This window comes from Acyrthosiphon pisum, chromosome X (assembly GCF_005508785.2).
Source record: "Acyrthosiphon pisum isolate AL4f chromosome X, pea_aphid_22Mar2018_4r6ur, whole genome shotgun sequence".
NCBI lineage: Eukaryota > Metazoa > Arthropoda > Insecta > Hemiptera > Aphididae > Acyrthosiphon > Acyrthosiphon pisum.
In genome coordinates, this window is record NC_042493.1 from 31,723,200 (window position 1) to 31,738,513 (window position 15,314).

General features: G+C 29.0%; 1 protein-coding gene across 1 annotated transcript; it reads left to right on the plus strand.

The window, feature by feature from the left end:
• Positions 1-4,575: 4,575 nt before the first annotated feature.
• LOC100160667 (tetra-peptide repeat homeobox protein 1-like) lies at positions 4,576-6,749 on the plus strand. Its single transcript, NM_001326628.1, is given in 2 exon segments — positions 4,576-4,676; positions 5,601-6,749. Coding segments are annotated over 2 exon segments (948 nt in total). The 5' UTR covers positions 4,576-4,661; the 3' UTR covers positions 6,534-6,749.
• The last annotated feature ends 8,565 nt before the right edge of the window (positions 6,750-15,314 follow it).

Genomic DNA, 15,314 nt, shown 5'->3' on the forward strand with positions numbered 1-15,314 from the left:
CAACATTCCAAATAAATAAATATATAACATACATAAATGAGTGAGCAATGTACAATACACAATATAATACATATATAATATACAATGTACTGCAACACCTATTACATTGTCAAGATGGACACGAATAGTTTCTAATTATTTTAATTAGTTCTATACTATAAAATGTATATTCTTCCAATTAAAATAACAGTAATAATCTTCAACAGTATATAGACATATAAACATATTAAATATTTAATAGTATACGGTGTACAAAAATGCGATAAATTAGGTAATATGCTCAAAACTGGAATTACTGCCATTGAACCAATCTAAAGTAGGTATTTCAATCGAATCCGTAATAATATGAACGTAGGTAGTTTCAAGCGACATTTTTTTTATTATAGAATATTATATAACAATATATAAGGTCAATATTTTTTACAGTATATATTTTTTTCAAACAGCATTGCGATAATAATGACATTTCATGTTTTCTAAAATAAATAATAAATGACGTGCACTATCTCATCAGTTATCATAAGGACTTATATACCTACATCCATCTATAATATAAAATATGTAGGTACCTACTATAGATAGGTACTAAAAATAAATAATAATAGTATGACATTATTATCAATATATAAATACGCAAAAACGATTAAAACATTTGTAATTTTTTTCATAGGTATTATATAGGTTAGATTACCTACGCGGTATAATATATAATAACTTTATAAGAGAGATCTTCACAAGTCACAACCAATGTATTGTATAACATAGAAACATTATGAATTACGATGTAATGATGTATATTAGATAGACTGATATAATATAATATACCTATATACGCATTTGTGTGCATTTCATAAATATTAAATACTGATAGTGTTTTAAACTTTCTTGTGACAGTGAACACCTGCAGTACTACACCGAAATGTCAAATCCACTCTGAATATTTACTTACAATAAAACCGGACTACGACCACGATAATTCCCTGAGTTTATATTTGTTATCTAACGATCCAATAAGTACCTTATGTGTACCTATCGTCTACCGACTACTTCCGCCCTAGTAGAATTATCTTATTTTCGGGCAAAATACGTTTACACAGTTATAGTATTATATAGATATACGAGTACTTATATAATACTTATACAAATACATATTATATTAAATTCACATAATATAAACGTCGGGTTATAAAATATACTATTGATATCCATGTAAACACACGATGAGTTCTATGTACACAATACCTACATAAAACATTCAAAATATATTTTATTAGACACAATAAAAAATAAAAAGTTGAAAATAATAATATTATACCGGTATAACTGTATAAGACATATAGTTTAAAAAAATACTTTAATAAAGGCTACTTCTAAATTTCGAATGATGATTTATAATATTTCCACGTATCTACCTATAGGCTATAATGTATAATTAATTATCTATACTAAGTACAAAATTATATTTTATCAAAAAAGAATTGTTGAATTTATTCATTCAAAAATATAATACATATGCAAGAAATAAAACATTATTATTATAGTAAAATAATAATTAATTTTATTGATTTGATAACATATAAATATAAATTTAATTACTATATAGCTAGTTATATGTTGAATGTTCTACATATTTAATATTATTACTGTAGGTATATAAATAACCTAAGGTACAATCTAGTAATAGTACCTATATCTATAGATATCTTAGGTACTTTCAGAAATTTAAAGCATACCTAGGTACTGCATAGACTCGGCACAAGGCAAAACCAAATTATTATTATCTTGCATTTGTAAACTTAATTTTAAACATTTCATTCATTACACTATTATGAGCTCAGTTTAACTAAAAAATGGTCAAGATTTTGTTAGAACTGCTCTGCTAACATATTTCACTGGTTTAGCTTTTTTAGAATGAGTTGTTTTTTTAATTATGACTGCGAAAACTATAAAATAACTTGTCTAAAGTACCACTCGTATTTAATTTTCAGTCGATTAATTACAGGGCAATGAAAAAAATTTGGAACAACTTTCTGGCACGAGAAAAAAACAACTATGTTCGTAGGTATACTCATTTGAGAATCTATAATAGGTAGACGCATCACATTTTTCTAAATATAATTAAAAGATATTGTAGTTGTGAAAATTCAAAACAAAAAATTAATCTGTTATTAATAATTCTGTTATAATATATTTTATTATTGTTTAAATGTTTTGTGTATTTGAAGTTTCAACTATTAACAACTTGGACATGACCTACACTTATATTATAACAAATTGTGTTTTCAATTTCAGTTCCAATATTTGAACTGTATTTTTTTATATATTTAACCATTTAAGATTATTATTGCCTAAGTAGCTATTACTTCATATTTGACAACCATTTTTGTGATACATATTTCTTTCGTTCATTAAATAATAATAAATAGGTAGTAATTAACTCGAATAAAAAGCTCAGAAGTTGGCATAGTTCCCTCTTCAAAACTATATTTCTAGACTTTTCTTGAGTTGGCGTAAACATTTTACAATTATCATATTAATATAAATACATAGTACGTACATGACTAAGCTAAGAACAGTACAGTATATACCATATATTACAGAGTGCATTGTAAATTTAATCAAATATTATGAATGAATATAACAGGGCCACCGGGAGATTAAGAATAATTATTATTTTACAAAAATACTTATATCATAGTTTATTTTAATTTAAACGCAAACCTATTATTTTATCAAACAGTTCAACTTAACTACAAACAAACGATATTCTTAACAGATTGAGTGGATGATAATGTTTTAGTCATGTTGCTATGATAAAATCAACGCATAGGTAATTTTCAATTCTAAAACGGCTACTAAACAATATAATTTCAAATACGAATTCAAGTTTTAATTTAATTTAGTTGAGTAATATTTTCAATTTTATAAAAAAAAAAACAAATTGTTAACTTGGAAATGATTTTTATTTTTTAGGTATGTTTAAAAGTGCTTATTTAGCGCACTTGAGTTATAAAATATTTTAAATTGTAGGGCTAAATGTCTAGGCTCATACTTTATTTCGGTTTGAATAACATGGCAAGAAAACGGTAAATGATGAATCCACAAGAAATGTACATTAAATTTGGCTGCTGTCCACAAATTTCACAAAATAATTAACGTTTTCTAGCGTTAAGTCCAACAGGCGTGTAGGTACCTTCATTTTAATTATATTATATAACTTGAAGAATTAGTATTATATACCTACTTAGTTACTTATTGATACCTTAAAAATAATTTAGTTATTATTTTATTAAATACCTATCTATAGAAATAATAAAATTATTATTACCTTTATTAGGTATTACAGAATATGACAAAATATGATTATATTAAAACTAAAATAATTAAAAAGACTTAAAACAAATTTTTAGTGTTATTTTGGTGACTCAAAATAAAATAAAATTTGTGTTAGGTATGACCGTTTTAATTTTCAGGGACTAAAAATAAATAAAAATAATACAATTTTTGTTTATTACTTTTATATTTAAATGTGTTAAAACGCATACCTATCTTAGTTATAAAAAAATTGTATTTATTGTTATATTTTACGAAAAATTTAATACCTGATTAATATAATGATAAAATATAAATACAGAATGATTTTTTTAAACTATGATCATTCCATTTGTATTATTAAAGTAAACATTTTATTAAAATAATAATTAAATTAGATAAATCTTAAATGCTGTCCGGTAGCAATACAAACTTTTGTTTTTCGAATGGAACATTGCTGCTTTACTGCGATTTATTAAGAATGTGAATTTTTTACAAATCTATTGATTTAGATAATGTGTTGAAATCGAAATTGAAACGAACAGATTGAATTGTTGTCCTATGTGACTATATAAGACCACGAATAAAAATCACTCTGTATAAGATATTTCACATTTTATTTTTCTATAGGTACGACATATTACATATAAATCCGAACCCTATAACGACCGCATAACATAATACGATATTATGCGATTGGTTAGACTTAGTCTATTATTTGAAAAATACTATTTGACACAGACGCTGCTGCATAGTTTTCGAAAGGAATGCGTTTAGAGCCGATCTCGGCGACCGTGGTGGCTTCGAAGCGGCATAATAAAAAAATAATAATAATAACGAAAAAAAAAAACCGGCAAAGATCGACTGAGAATCAAGACTATCACAAAATAATAATAATATAAAGTAGGTATTGCTTAACGCGCGTCTCGGGGGATGGCGACGATATGAATGCCGCTGCCTCGCACATCTCTAATACGACACGACGTCTTCTTTGCGGACGGGAAAAAAACTGGTCCCAAAAAAGCCGTCGCACGAGTTTCGCAATAACGACGTATACATTAAACATTTTTATGTAGTTATAGGTAATCCTGTATACTTATAATAAACACGCGACACCGACCGATTTTCGATGCGGAGAAAGTGTCACCGGACGGCGGTAGGGGCAAAAACGAAAATTGCGTTCGGACGATTTACCATTATTTATCAATTTTCGGGGAACGATCGACTGGTATATAAACCAGAGCCGGCCGACCATTTGGCATCAGTTCACTCCAACGATCCATCGCAGTCTCCGATACAAAATACAAATTGTACAGCTATATCGTCTCGTCTGCAACTAAACCACCACCATGGCTCAATTTAAGGTAAGACCGAAACTCACATATTATTACTATCATAATAATGGACACAGATGGGTAAGACGGGCCCAGAAGAGTCGTCGATCGCTTAGCCAGATCACGAGTCGAAGCTAAGAGCATTTTCACAGGGAAAACTCTTAAGCCTCGTGAAAAAGCCAGATTTTGATAACTTTTTTTTTATTTTAAATATGAAGACTTTATACATATACCTATCCGTATACTCTGATTTTAAAAACTCTATTTTCAAAAGTTGTATTAAATGTCTAAATTGAGCACAAATTTTTGAGTATTTTTCTATCATTATTTGAAGTTAATTTAAAAATCGGAGTTCTCTGAAACCTGAATAAAATTTTACCCTTTCAAATAAAAAATAAATGATCAAAATCTGAATATTCTCCGAGGCGTGGTAGTATTTCCTGTCGTTTATTATTCGTATTGGCTGTTATTTGGCCACCACGAAAGTACGAAACGTAACTATTGACACATTTTTGTTCCTTAATAAATATTAGGCCCCACTCAGACACTCTATTAAGTCTTTTATCGTTTTTGGGGACAGTGTGCGGATAATATACACTTTATGTATATCCCATCTTATATAATATATATGACTTTTAAATGCTGTGCGATCGAATCGCCGCCAGTGTGTGCATGACGGGGATCTGTGTGTGCGAACATTTGGACGTGATTAACATTATTTGCTGCAAAATTTCAAACTAGAAAATCCTGATTAACCTTGTTTTTATTTTCTATCAATTTTGTTTAGACAACGTAGCAAAATCTACCTAGGTATTATAGTTTAGCTCCGACACAACATAATCAAACACAGTCGTGTGATTATCATACATATATTTCATACACATTCCTTCTATATAGAGATCGTATACGACCACAGTACTTAAGTTAATCGACGAACGATTTTACTTTTTTCAGGCATGCATCGTCGGTCTGGCATTGATCGGTCTCTGTGTGGCTGATACAGTCAAGACTACTGACACCAAGACCGCTAACAAACGTAGCGCCGATTTGTCTTACGGTCTCCCGTCTGCGTACTCCGGCTTATCTTCCAGCTACGGATCTGGCTACGGTCTATCTTCCGGTTACGGTTCCGGTTACGGTCTGTCTTCCGGCTACGGTTCTGGTTATGGTTTGTCTTCCGGCTACGGTTCGGGATACGCATCCCATGCAGTACCAGTCAAAGTGAGCCAGTCCGACCAGGTGGTTCCCGTGTCCGTGCCACAACCGTACGCCGTGCCAGTCACCCGTCACGTGCCAGTGTCCGTGCCACACCCCGTGCCAGTGTCCGTGCCAAGAGCCGTCCCGGTCAGCGTACCACACCCAGTCCCGGTCACCGTCGACCGCCCATACCCCGTTGATGTACCACGCAGCGTGCCAGTCAGCGTGCCACACCCAGTCCCATACCCAGTCAACCGCCCAGTGCCATACACCGTCCCACAACCGTACCCAGTCGAAATCCAACAACACGTGCCAGTCTCCATCCCAACTCCCGTCATCGCACCGTCTTACGGATACTCTGGCGCTTCATCATACGGATCTCTGGGATACTCTGGCGCTTCATCATACGGATCTCTAGGATTATCTGGCGCTTCATCATACGGATCTCTGGGATACTCCGCTCCGTCCTACGGATCTTCATACGGATACTCTGCTCCATCATACGGATCTTCATACGGATACTCTGCTCCATCATACGGATCTTCATACGGATACTCCGCTCCGTCTTACGGATCTTCCTTCGGATCTTCCTATGGATCTCACGGACTCTCATCCCTGTCCTCTTACAGTGGATCGTCGCTGTCCGGTTTGTCTTACGGACACGGTCACTCCGACGAATACAAGAAATAAAAACCGTGACATCGCGTCCGACAATGCTCTATTACAATATGCAACCGCGCCGAATCCGAAACCCACACAAAATCTCATTCGTCGCACCCACCAGCAACCGTCACCGTCTAACGCAGTACAATTTTAACACTGTCTGCATTAAATCATATTATTATAATTTTATACTGACGTATATATAAATGTATATATTATATTATATTATATAAACTGACTGGATAACGTTTTATATTTTCACATACCTACCCTCGTATAATACTGTGTACGTATATGTATAATATATTATATGGTTCAGCACAGTCGGTCGTATATATATATATAATATAATATTATACTAATTTTATTATTTATAGTTAATATATTATATCATCATCATCATTAATATTATTATTTTTATTATTATTATTATTTTTGTTATCATACGTTAAATTAAGTGTTACGCGGATGTAGATGCATTATAATATGTGCGGTCTACAAAAGCAAACATTTCATTTTATCAATAAAACTCAAAAACAAAATTTAATACAATAATATAGCTGTTTGTGTTTATTAATGAATAGGTTAACGATATATATATACGTCGTTATTACGTATTACTCATAGGTAATGGTTACCTATATTAGGTAGACATTTTATGTTAAACTTATATTGCCAATGTGTTGTGAGATGGATACATACATAATATAATATGTATATTTATATACATTACATGCTGCATACGTGTACAATTATCAATAATAATATATCCAGTTACATGGGCCGTCTTGTGGGTTGTGATCTTTATTTTTTTCTCAAAAAACGATTGATAATATTTATTGAATTAAAATGCTTAAGTACATAGTACAACGTAGGTACCTACTCCATAGTAGGTATAAAATATATAAATAGGAACATATATTATCGACGAAGAGGTGGATTTATAAAGTGTATCATTCAAAGTAGGCTTAGAATATATATACCAGACTATATACTATTTGTTCGGAAATTTTAAATTATAATTATAATTAAATCATTTAAAATATTCATAAAATTTATTTTATTTTTTTTCATGTTGAAGTACCTCCGATGGGATGCCTCTTCCTTCAGCCTCTTCTGTTTGTTTTTTGTTCTATTATCACTTAAGCTTATTGTTCTAATTGCAACAGATAGCGTAATAAAGAATTTTGTTAAAAAAATAAAAAATAAAAATTTTTTTTTGTTCATTTTTATATAAATGATAATTAGCAAATTATAGAATAATAATAGGTACCTATTATTATTATAATAATAGGTACCTATATAGTCAAATAAGTTGCTGCGTAAAATATTACAATATTTTTAAATACTCATAACTCATTCAACAATTTAAATACCAATGAAAATTTACGAAATTCTCTATTTTGCACGTATGTGTTGGTATTAAGAGGTTTTAGATCCAAGGTTACTTGTATTTTTATTGGCAAATAAAATAAATCACACCGTCATACGAGAGTGAATAAAACCGTTTGAATGTCAGCATATTATAATCAGACTAAATAATACCATTAAACTTGATAATCTAAGACAATTCAAACAGTTGAAATACATGAATTTAAAACATTTGTCTTAAACATTTTATTCTTTAAAACTAATAAAACATACTTTTAAGATAGTGTTGAATCCAAGTGAACATTGTGTTTTTTTTTTTTTTTCTGGTTTATTATTAATAATAAAATAATAGTAATAGATATCTTTTAGAAAAAGTTAAAGTATTTAATAAATATATCATCTATTACCGTTCTTCATTTTATTTTATTTTTTAAATTGTATTAAATAAATTACCAAATTTAAATGTCTACATACAACATCCATTCAGAAAATATTTAAAATACGCATTTGAAATACATTTAAGATTGAAAATAAGTAATAAATAAACAGTGAAACATATACTAGTAGGTAGGTATAGGTAGGCATATTGACATATTTAAAACAAAAAGTACAGTTTTATTGTTTTTTTTTTTCAAAAATAAAGAAATATACATACTTTGGTGTTGGCGTGTAACGTCCTCTTAAAGAAGGCGTGCCCAACGTTTTTCAACTTGCGGGAGACATTTGAAATTTAAATTTCTACTGGGGTTTGTATATACCGGTTAATTTTGATAAAATATACACTATTAATATTATATACGTACCTACTTAAAAAGTGTAATATATTATGTAGTTTTTAAAAACAAAATAACATTTTTTTTTTTTTTAAATAAAAACTTATATTTTTGATTTTATTCAAACCTATATAGAAATTTCTGATTTTATAAAATGGTCTCGACCCATAAGACTTAAAGCTACCAACACAATATTGGTTCCTCTGAACTCAAATTTGCTATGTTAGTAAGACCGGAAAACGTATGTGGGTGAGGTATCATCATAGCCCTCTTAGCCCTTACCTTTAGGTCCGTTTCACATAATGTATGCGAGCGTATCAAACGCTTTTTTTTCTATTTACATTATTTAAGTTCGTAGGTACGCGCCGACGACTTGAAGCCATACGCGCCATCGTGCAGTTGGGTGATTGTTAACGGGCCTTAAAGATCAACAAATAAAAAGTTAACCAAAATATTGAAAAATGATTTAAATTTATAATAATATTATGATAATAACAATTAGTAATGTATATTTTTACATTAATTTTAATATTAAATACAAATAATTGTTTTTGTCATTTAAAGTATACCTATATATAAGTATATCTATTTATATCCCGTTTACATAATTCTGATATTGGTAAGATTAAAGATTAGTATTCGTCTTTATGTATCTACTTTCAAAATATATCAAGAATTAAGAAAGCAAATCATGATTAAAAAATCAAAATCAAAAAAGTAATCGTTGTATTCATAAGTAGTTATTTGATTTTAATTTATGTGTTTTTTTTTATATGCCTATCTACCGTTATTAACTGTTCAGCTATTTACACATTAAAAAACCAAATTTTCCAAAATAAAGTTTTTATGCCGGTATGCATAGTCAATTTATGTGACACTGACTATGCATACGGAAATTAGAATTATAACAGTCAACAGATGCACCATGGTTCATACGTAACATAAACCTACATAAAGACATCAAAATAATTCAAGTATAAGATCACATTAGCGCGCCGGTTGCAAATTTTCACAGTTTACAACCTAATACCTGCCAGATCAACAGTCTCAATCTACCTCCACGGTATCACCGCCTCAAGAACGCATGAAACGCGGTCGCCCGACCTCCACACGATATATTGGTTAATTATTTCTATTATTATAACTGAATTATTATCATGTAAAATCGCCACAAACAATACAATTATTCTGTCTAGCATATAGGCTAGGAATGTCTTATTTTAAATTAAAAAATAAATAAATTAAGGTAGGTATATAATATATTATCTGTAAACACTTGTATATGCCATATATTTTCTACTACCTAGCTATAATATAACATTATTATAATATAATTATATTACACATTTAGGTGACTAAACGGCAACCGTTTAAATAAACAAAAAAATATTCGATTTTTAACCATTTAAGGAGGGCAATTGGGGTAAATTCCCCGGGCGCCAAATTTTAGGGCGGCGGGAAAATGTTTATGGTGTAGGTACCATATTACCTATGAGAACATTTTAAAAAAGTTTTTCAAAACTAATACTGAGACTGAAAGAACGCAGCGGGTGTAGATATTCCAGTATAAGTAACTTTTCAACTGAGAGATCGTTTTCAGTCTGTGACTCATAAAATCATACTTAAGGTCAAACATAGGCGAAAAAGATTGTCTGCATTAGCAAATACGAACTAAAGTCTGATATCACTACAACAATAAACTATAATGACGTTATTCAGGAATTTGCTCAAGACCGTGCACGACGAAAAATATAAGACCATTTTTTTTAAATATTTTTTGTTGTGGTATAGATATTAATAGTTATTTTAAATATATTTATATTTATTATCTACAAATTATATTCAATATTAAATGTTTATTTCTTGGGAGGGGAGTACATTTTCTATGTACCTATACTTACTCAATATTAACATGATATCTTTTTCGTCTATACCTATTACCTACTTATAGAAATTACAGTATAGGTAACTACTAAAGTCTACAATACTTATAGTTTTTTATATTTAATCTAGATATTGAAACTTATATTGATTTACAAGGTTTATAATTTATGTAGACCTTAAATTCCATACCTATAGAATAGGTATAGGCAGATACCATTGATTTTATAATATATATTTAATATTATAAAAACAATGGTAGATATAATATAGCTACCTCGTACCTATCTATCTACAAACAAATAACATGTAACAACGTAAATACGTAAAGTGTATGAACAATAATACAAGGTAATTTGTTGTAAAGATTTGTTGTATTATTAATAAGTAGTTTAGTAGTTATACCTATAGCCATTTAGGTAACGTAGTTTTACCCGTTTCCGAAATCGTGATATTAATAAATAATAACAGTTATTACTGCAGTTAACGGCATTACTTACGGGATTAAGACTTTTGACGTTCTGCAGGATTAGTATAGGATATGGATAACTCTTCTAAATATATTCAACATTACGAATAATTTCATAACTATAATAATACTACGGCTAAATTACATATTGTAGATACTAGACAGCTTGTCTGCCAACTTTCTTCGTTTGGAAAGTAACATTTTACTATATACCTAGGTATTAGGTATATCTACTTAATAAATATATGTACAAAATATATCATCGATGTATAATACTCGGTGCAATAATTATTATAGTCGTTATAATTTTTTTTTTATGTAAGATAACTTTTATTTTAGTTTATATCTAAATAATATATCACGATTTGCGTGAATATAAACAATAGTGTTCCGAAAGTTTTCTTGTTCTATATATCAGCTAAATATAAAATATATGACCCCGTCCCACCACTGCTTTAAATCGTATTTGGAGATATCTACCACTTAAATGATTAGCTAATGGTAATCTGGCCAAACTGATAAACTTACCTACTGATAAATTTAAATAAGCCCCCTCTGGACAAAAAGGGTTTAATTCGTGTTTCCATTGCGTGTTATTCATAGATAATAAAAACATGGATAGTTCTTTAAAGCAACGTTTCTTAACCTATGTTCGGCGGAACCCCAGGGTTCTGCAAAACTTCAGTGCTTTTTTTCAAAATTTTTAATCGATCTCTGTGTTAAATGTTGGTGTATTTCAAAAGACGAATTTCCTTATAATTGTCACAAAAGGCCGTGTTGGCCCTTTTACAATTTGTAAGCACATATATAATATGTGTGAAATGGGGTTCACCGACTATGTATACCAACAAAAACAAAATACCGCAACAGACTTGCCGAACCTAATATGAGAATGCAACTTTCATCAATAAAGCCCAATATTAAGATTATTTGTAATAATAAAATGTAATTTCACTCATCTCATATCATTAACATTTAGAAGTCCTGTTATTGTCTGTTATTCAAAATATTTTTTGAATTAAATACAGAATATTGAGTACACATTATTGTTAAACGAAATTATTATAATTTTTATTGCAAATAATTCTTACATAAAATGACACGTTAATGTTCAATAGTTTAAAACTATTGAAACAAAGTATGGGTTCTAGTTGTCAAGCTATAATAACTTACTGTTGAAAGCTAAAAAAAAGTAGGGGTTCCACGATAAAAGTGGACATAAAAAAGGGTTCCACGGATAAAAAAGTTTAAGAAACGCTGCTTTAAAGAATTATTATTCAAAGGGCACAAAGTGATCAATGTTAAAAAATCTATACAAAAAAATAAACTAGAGTTAAATTAATTTTAAAAAAATTTACTATTTTTATTTAATTATTATTTTATGTAAATTAGTATATTATGTTAATAAACCAAGTAATAAATAAATGGTTACCAAGTAACAAACCGTTATATATTACAAATTTGAATTGAATTTCCCACATTTGCGTCAAGTACCTAGTAACAAATAAATGTTTTTAAAGATAATGTGAAAATATCCATCATCCATCGATTAGGACGGTTAGGTTATAATTATAAATAACCTATGGAAAATGACAATCATCTGAGACGAACAGCGATTCCAATATGTACTCACATATTTGGTTCCATTTGGTTATTAAGTTAGGTGGCCCCAAGTACCAATTAGATTCACTTTCCTATCAGAAAAGATACTATTGAAGAAAATCTAAGCATTTTTACTGTCCTATAAGGTGATGACAGACAAAAAAAAAATTTAAAAAAAACCCACATCATTGTAAAATCAATCCATTCATCGCTCCGCCCAGAATCTAAAACTGAGGGTGCTTAAGCTCTGCATTTTCTGGACATTTAAATTAAATTATAACTAGAGTTAGGATGTTGATGACCTAAAAAACACACAAAAATACCCTAAAAAAAATGCAAAAAAGCCCTAAAAAAGTGCAAAAGTGCCCTAAAAACTTCAAAAAATGACCTTAAAAATTATCTAAAATACTAATTAAGTGAATAAAACTTATTTATAAATAATAATTTTTATTAGAGATATGGGTATAATAATGGGTGTAATAGTAACGAAAACCCCACAATAATAATATTAAAATTATTTTTTAATAATAGTCCAAATCCAAAGTTAGATTTTAAACAAATTAAATTTGTTTCCAAACTTGGGTGTAACATTTGCCCTAAAATCTATAATTTGTGAAAAATGCCCCACATTGTATAAAAAGTACAAAAAATGCCCTAAAAGATGAAAAAATGACCTAAAAATGTTGAAAAATGACGTTAAAAAACAAAAAAAATGCATTTATAGCTAAAAATGCAAAAAATGCAAAAAAAATGCAAAATAAAATTAGAATATTCTGCATCAAGGGAGCATGAAACAAATTTTTAGCTAGGATAGCATTGTACAGAATAAAAGGAAAAAAATGCAAAAGTCATCAACATCCTAACTCTAATTATAACTATGACTTTTTTGAGCAAAAATATTTTATGACAATTTATTTAACATTGAATACTTATAGTGTATTAGGTACATTTTATAAAAAAAAAAAATAGGTAAGTGGATGTCGTTCTGCTGTACAGTATAGGTTACAAGTGGGTCACTGTAATGAATGGTGTTAAATTTGAATTCAATGATATAATATCATTACATTAGAAAAACGATTCTGAGCGAAAACGGTCAGTCAGCCTATGATATTATTGTGAATAAAGTAATTCATATAGGACCTATTTACGTGGGACCTTGTTTTAAATGTTTAATCCTTAGCTATAAAAGTTGAACATTTTATAGATTTTTAACTAAAAATAATTATTAAATTTTAAATTTGATATATTTTGTCAAAATTCGAACTTAAAATGCTTATAAAAAAAATTGTGCGCCTATGTATTTTCAATGTTTTTCAACTGCTGTTGTAACAATATATCAGGAGCCTTGTATTCAATTTTCACGCTTTTTTACCCTACAAATAAATTTTTATTGATAATTATAGAAAAAAAACTAAAAAAAATTTAAAACTGGAACAGCTCATAAAGAGTCAAAATATTTTAAAAATCTTATCGTGTATGGAAAATTAATATATGAAAATTCAGTGACATTTTCATATATCTATAGTTATTCGTTTTTGAATTGCAACGAAATAACAAAATCCGCTACGTGAGAAATAGAGTATAGAATATCCAATCTTGTAAAAATATGAAATTCAAACGCTCATAAAAATTTAATTTGATTTGCTTGAAGACATTTTTTTTTTGATAAAGATAGACAAACTTATGAATGATCTTGTATTACATTTTCAAATCTTAGATTTAAAAAGAAAAATTTTTATGAATTTCTAACTCAAAATAATTCGCAAATTTTCGTCATTTTTACATATTTTGTCAATATTTGAACTTTAGATGCTTATAAAAAAAAATTGTGACTATGGATTTTCAATTTTTTTCATCTGCCTTTGAAACAATATACTAGGACCTTTTATTAAAATTTCAAGCTTTTTTAACCAACAAATAAAATTTTATTGATATTTATAGAAAAAAAAACTAAAAAAAAATGGAAACTGAAAATGTCTGTAAAGAGCTCATAATAAGTCAAAATATTTGGAAAATGTTATGGTGTATAGAAAATGCTAATATAAACGTTTATATGTACATTCAGTAAAAATTTCATGTATACGTCGTATCCACATAGTGAAATCACTTATTTCATGAACTGGATATCCAGATTGTGAAATTCGTCCAGATCGTGAATTTTTATGAAAATACATTATATGGACATCCATTTTATGAAATGGGCATTACCTATAAACATTTATTTATTTTTACATGACGATTGATTATGACATCGACTGTTAGTTGTTACATGGCATATTATTTTTAAAACATGCACACCTACTTGAATGGCAAGGAGCTTTTGCCTTACACGTGCCTTAATTGTTTTAATCATTTTTCGCAACGAAAATTTAACATTTTTATCAACTTCATCAGTAGTGAGAAATTGAGTTGTTGATTTTTTTCAAACATTCACTACTAAACCATCCTTTGTAAACCATATCTTATAATATTATTTTATATTATTTTATAATATAGATCACTGTTAAAACGTTATTATCTTTATTGATATTGAAAAGTATGCTATGTAATAATCGATGTCATAATTAACCGTGAAAAATAAAATAAAAATATTCGTAATATGATGTAATTGGTATATTTTTGTTCATAAAACAATATAGAAAAGTAGTATAAGGTGCTAATTTTAAAATTGGGGGTGCTAATACTCTCTAAGCACCCCCCCCTCCCCTAATT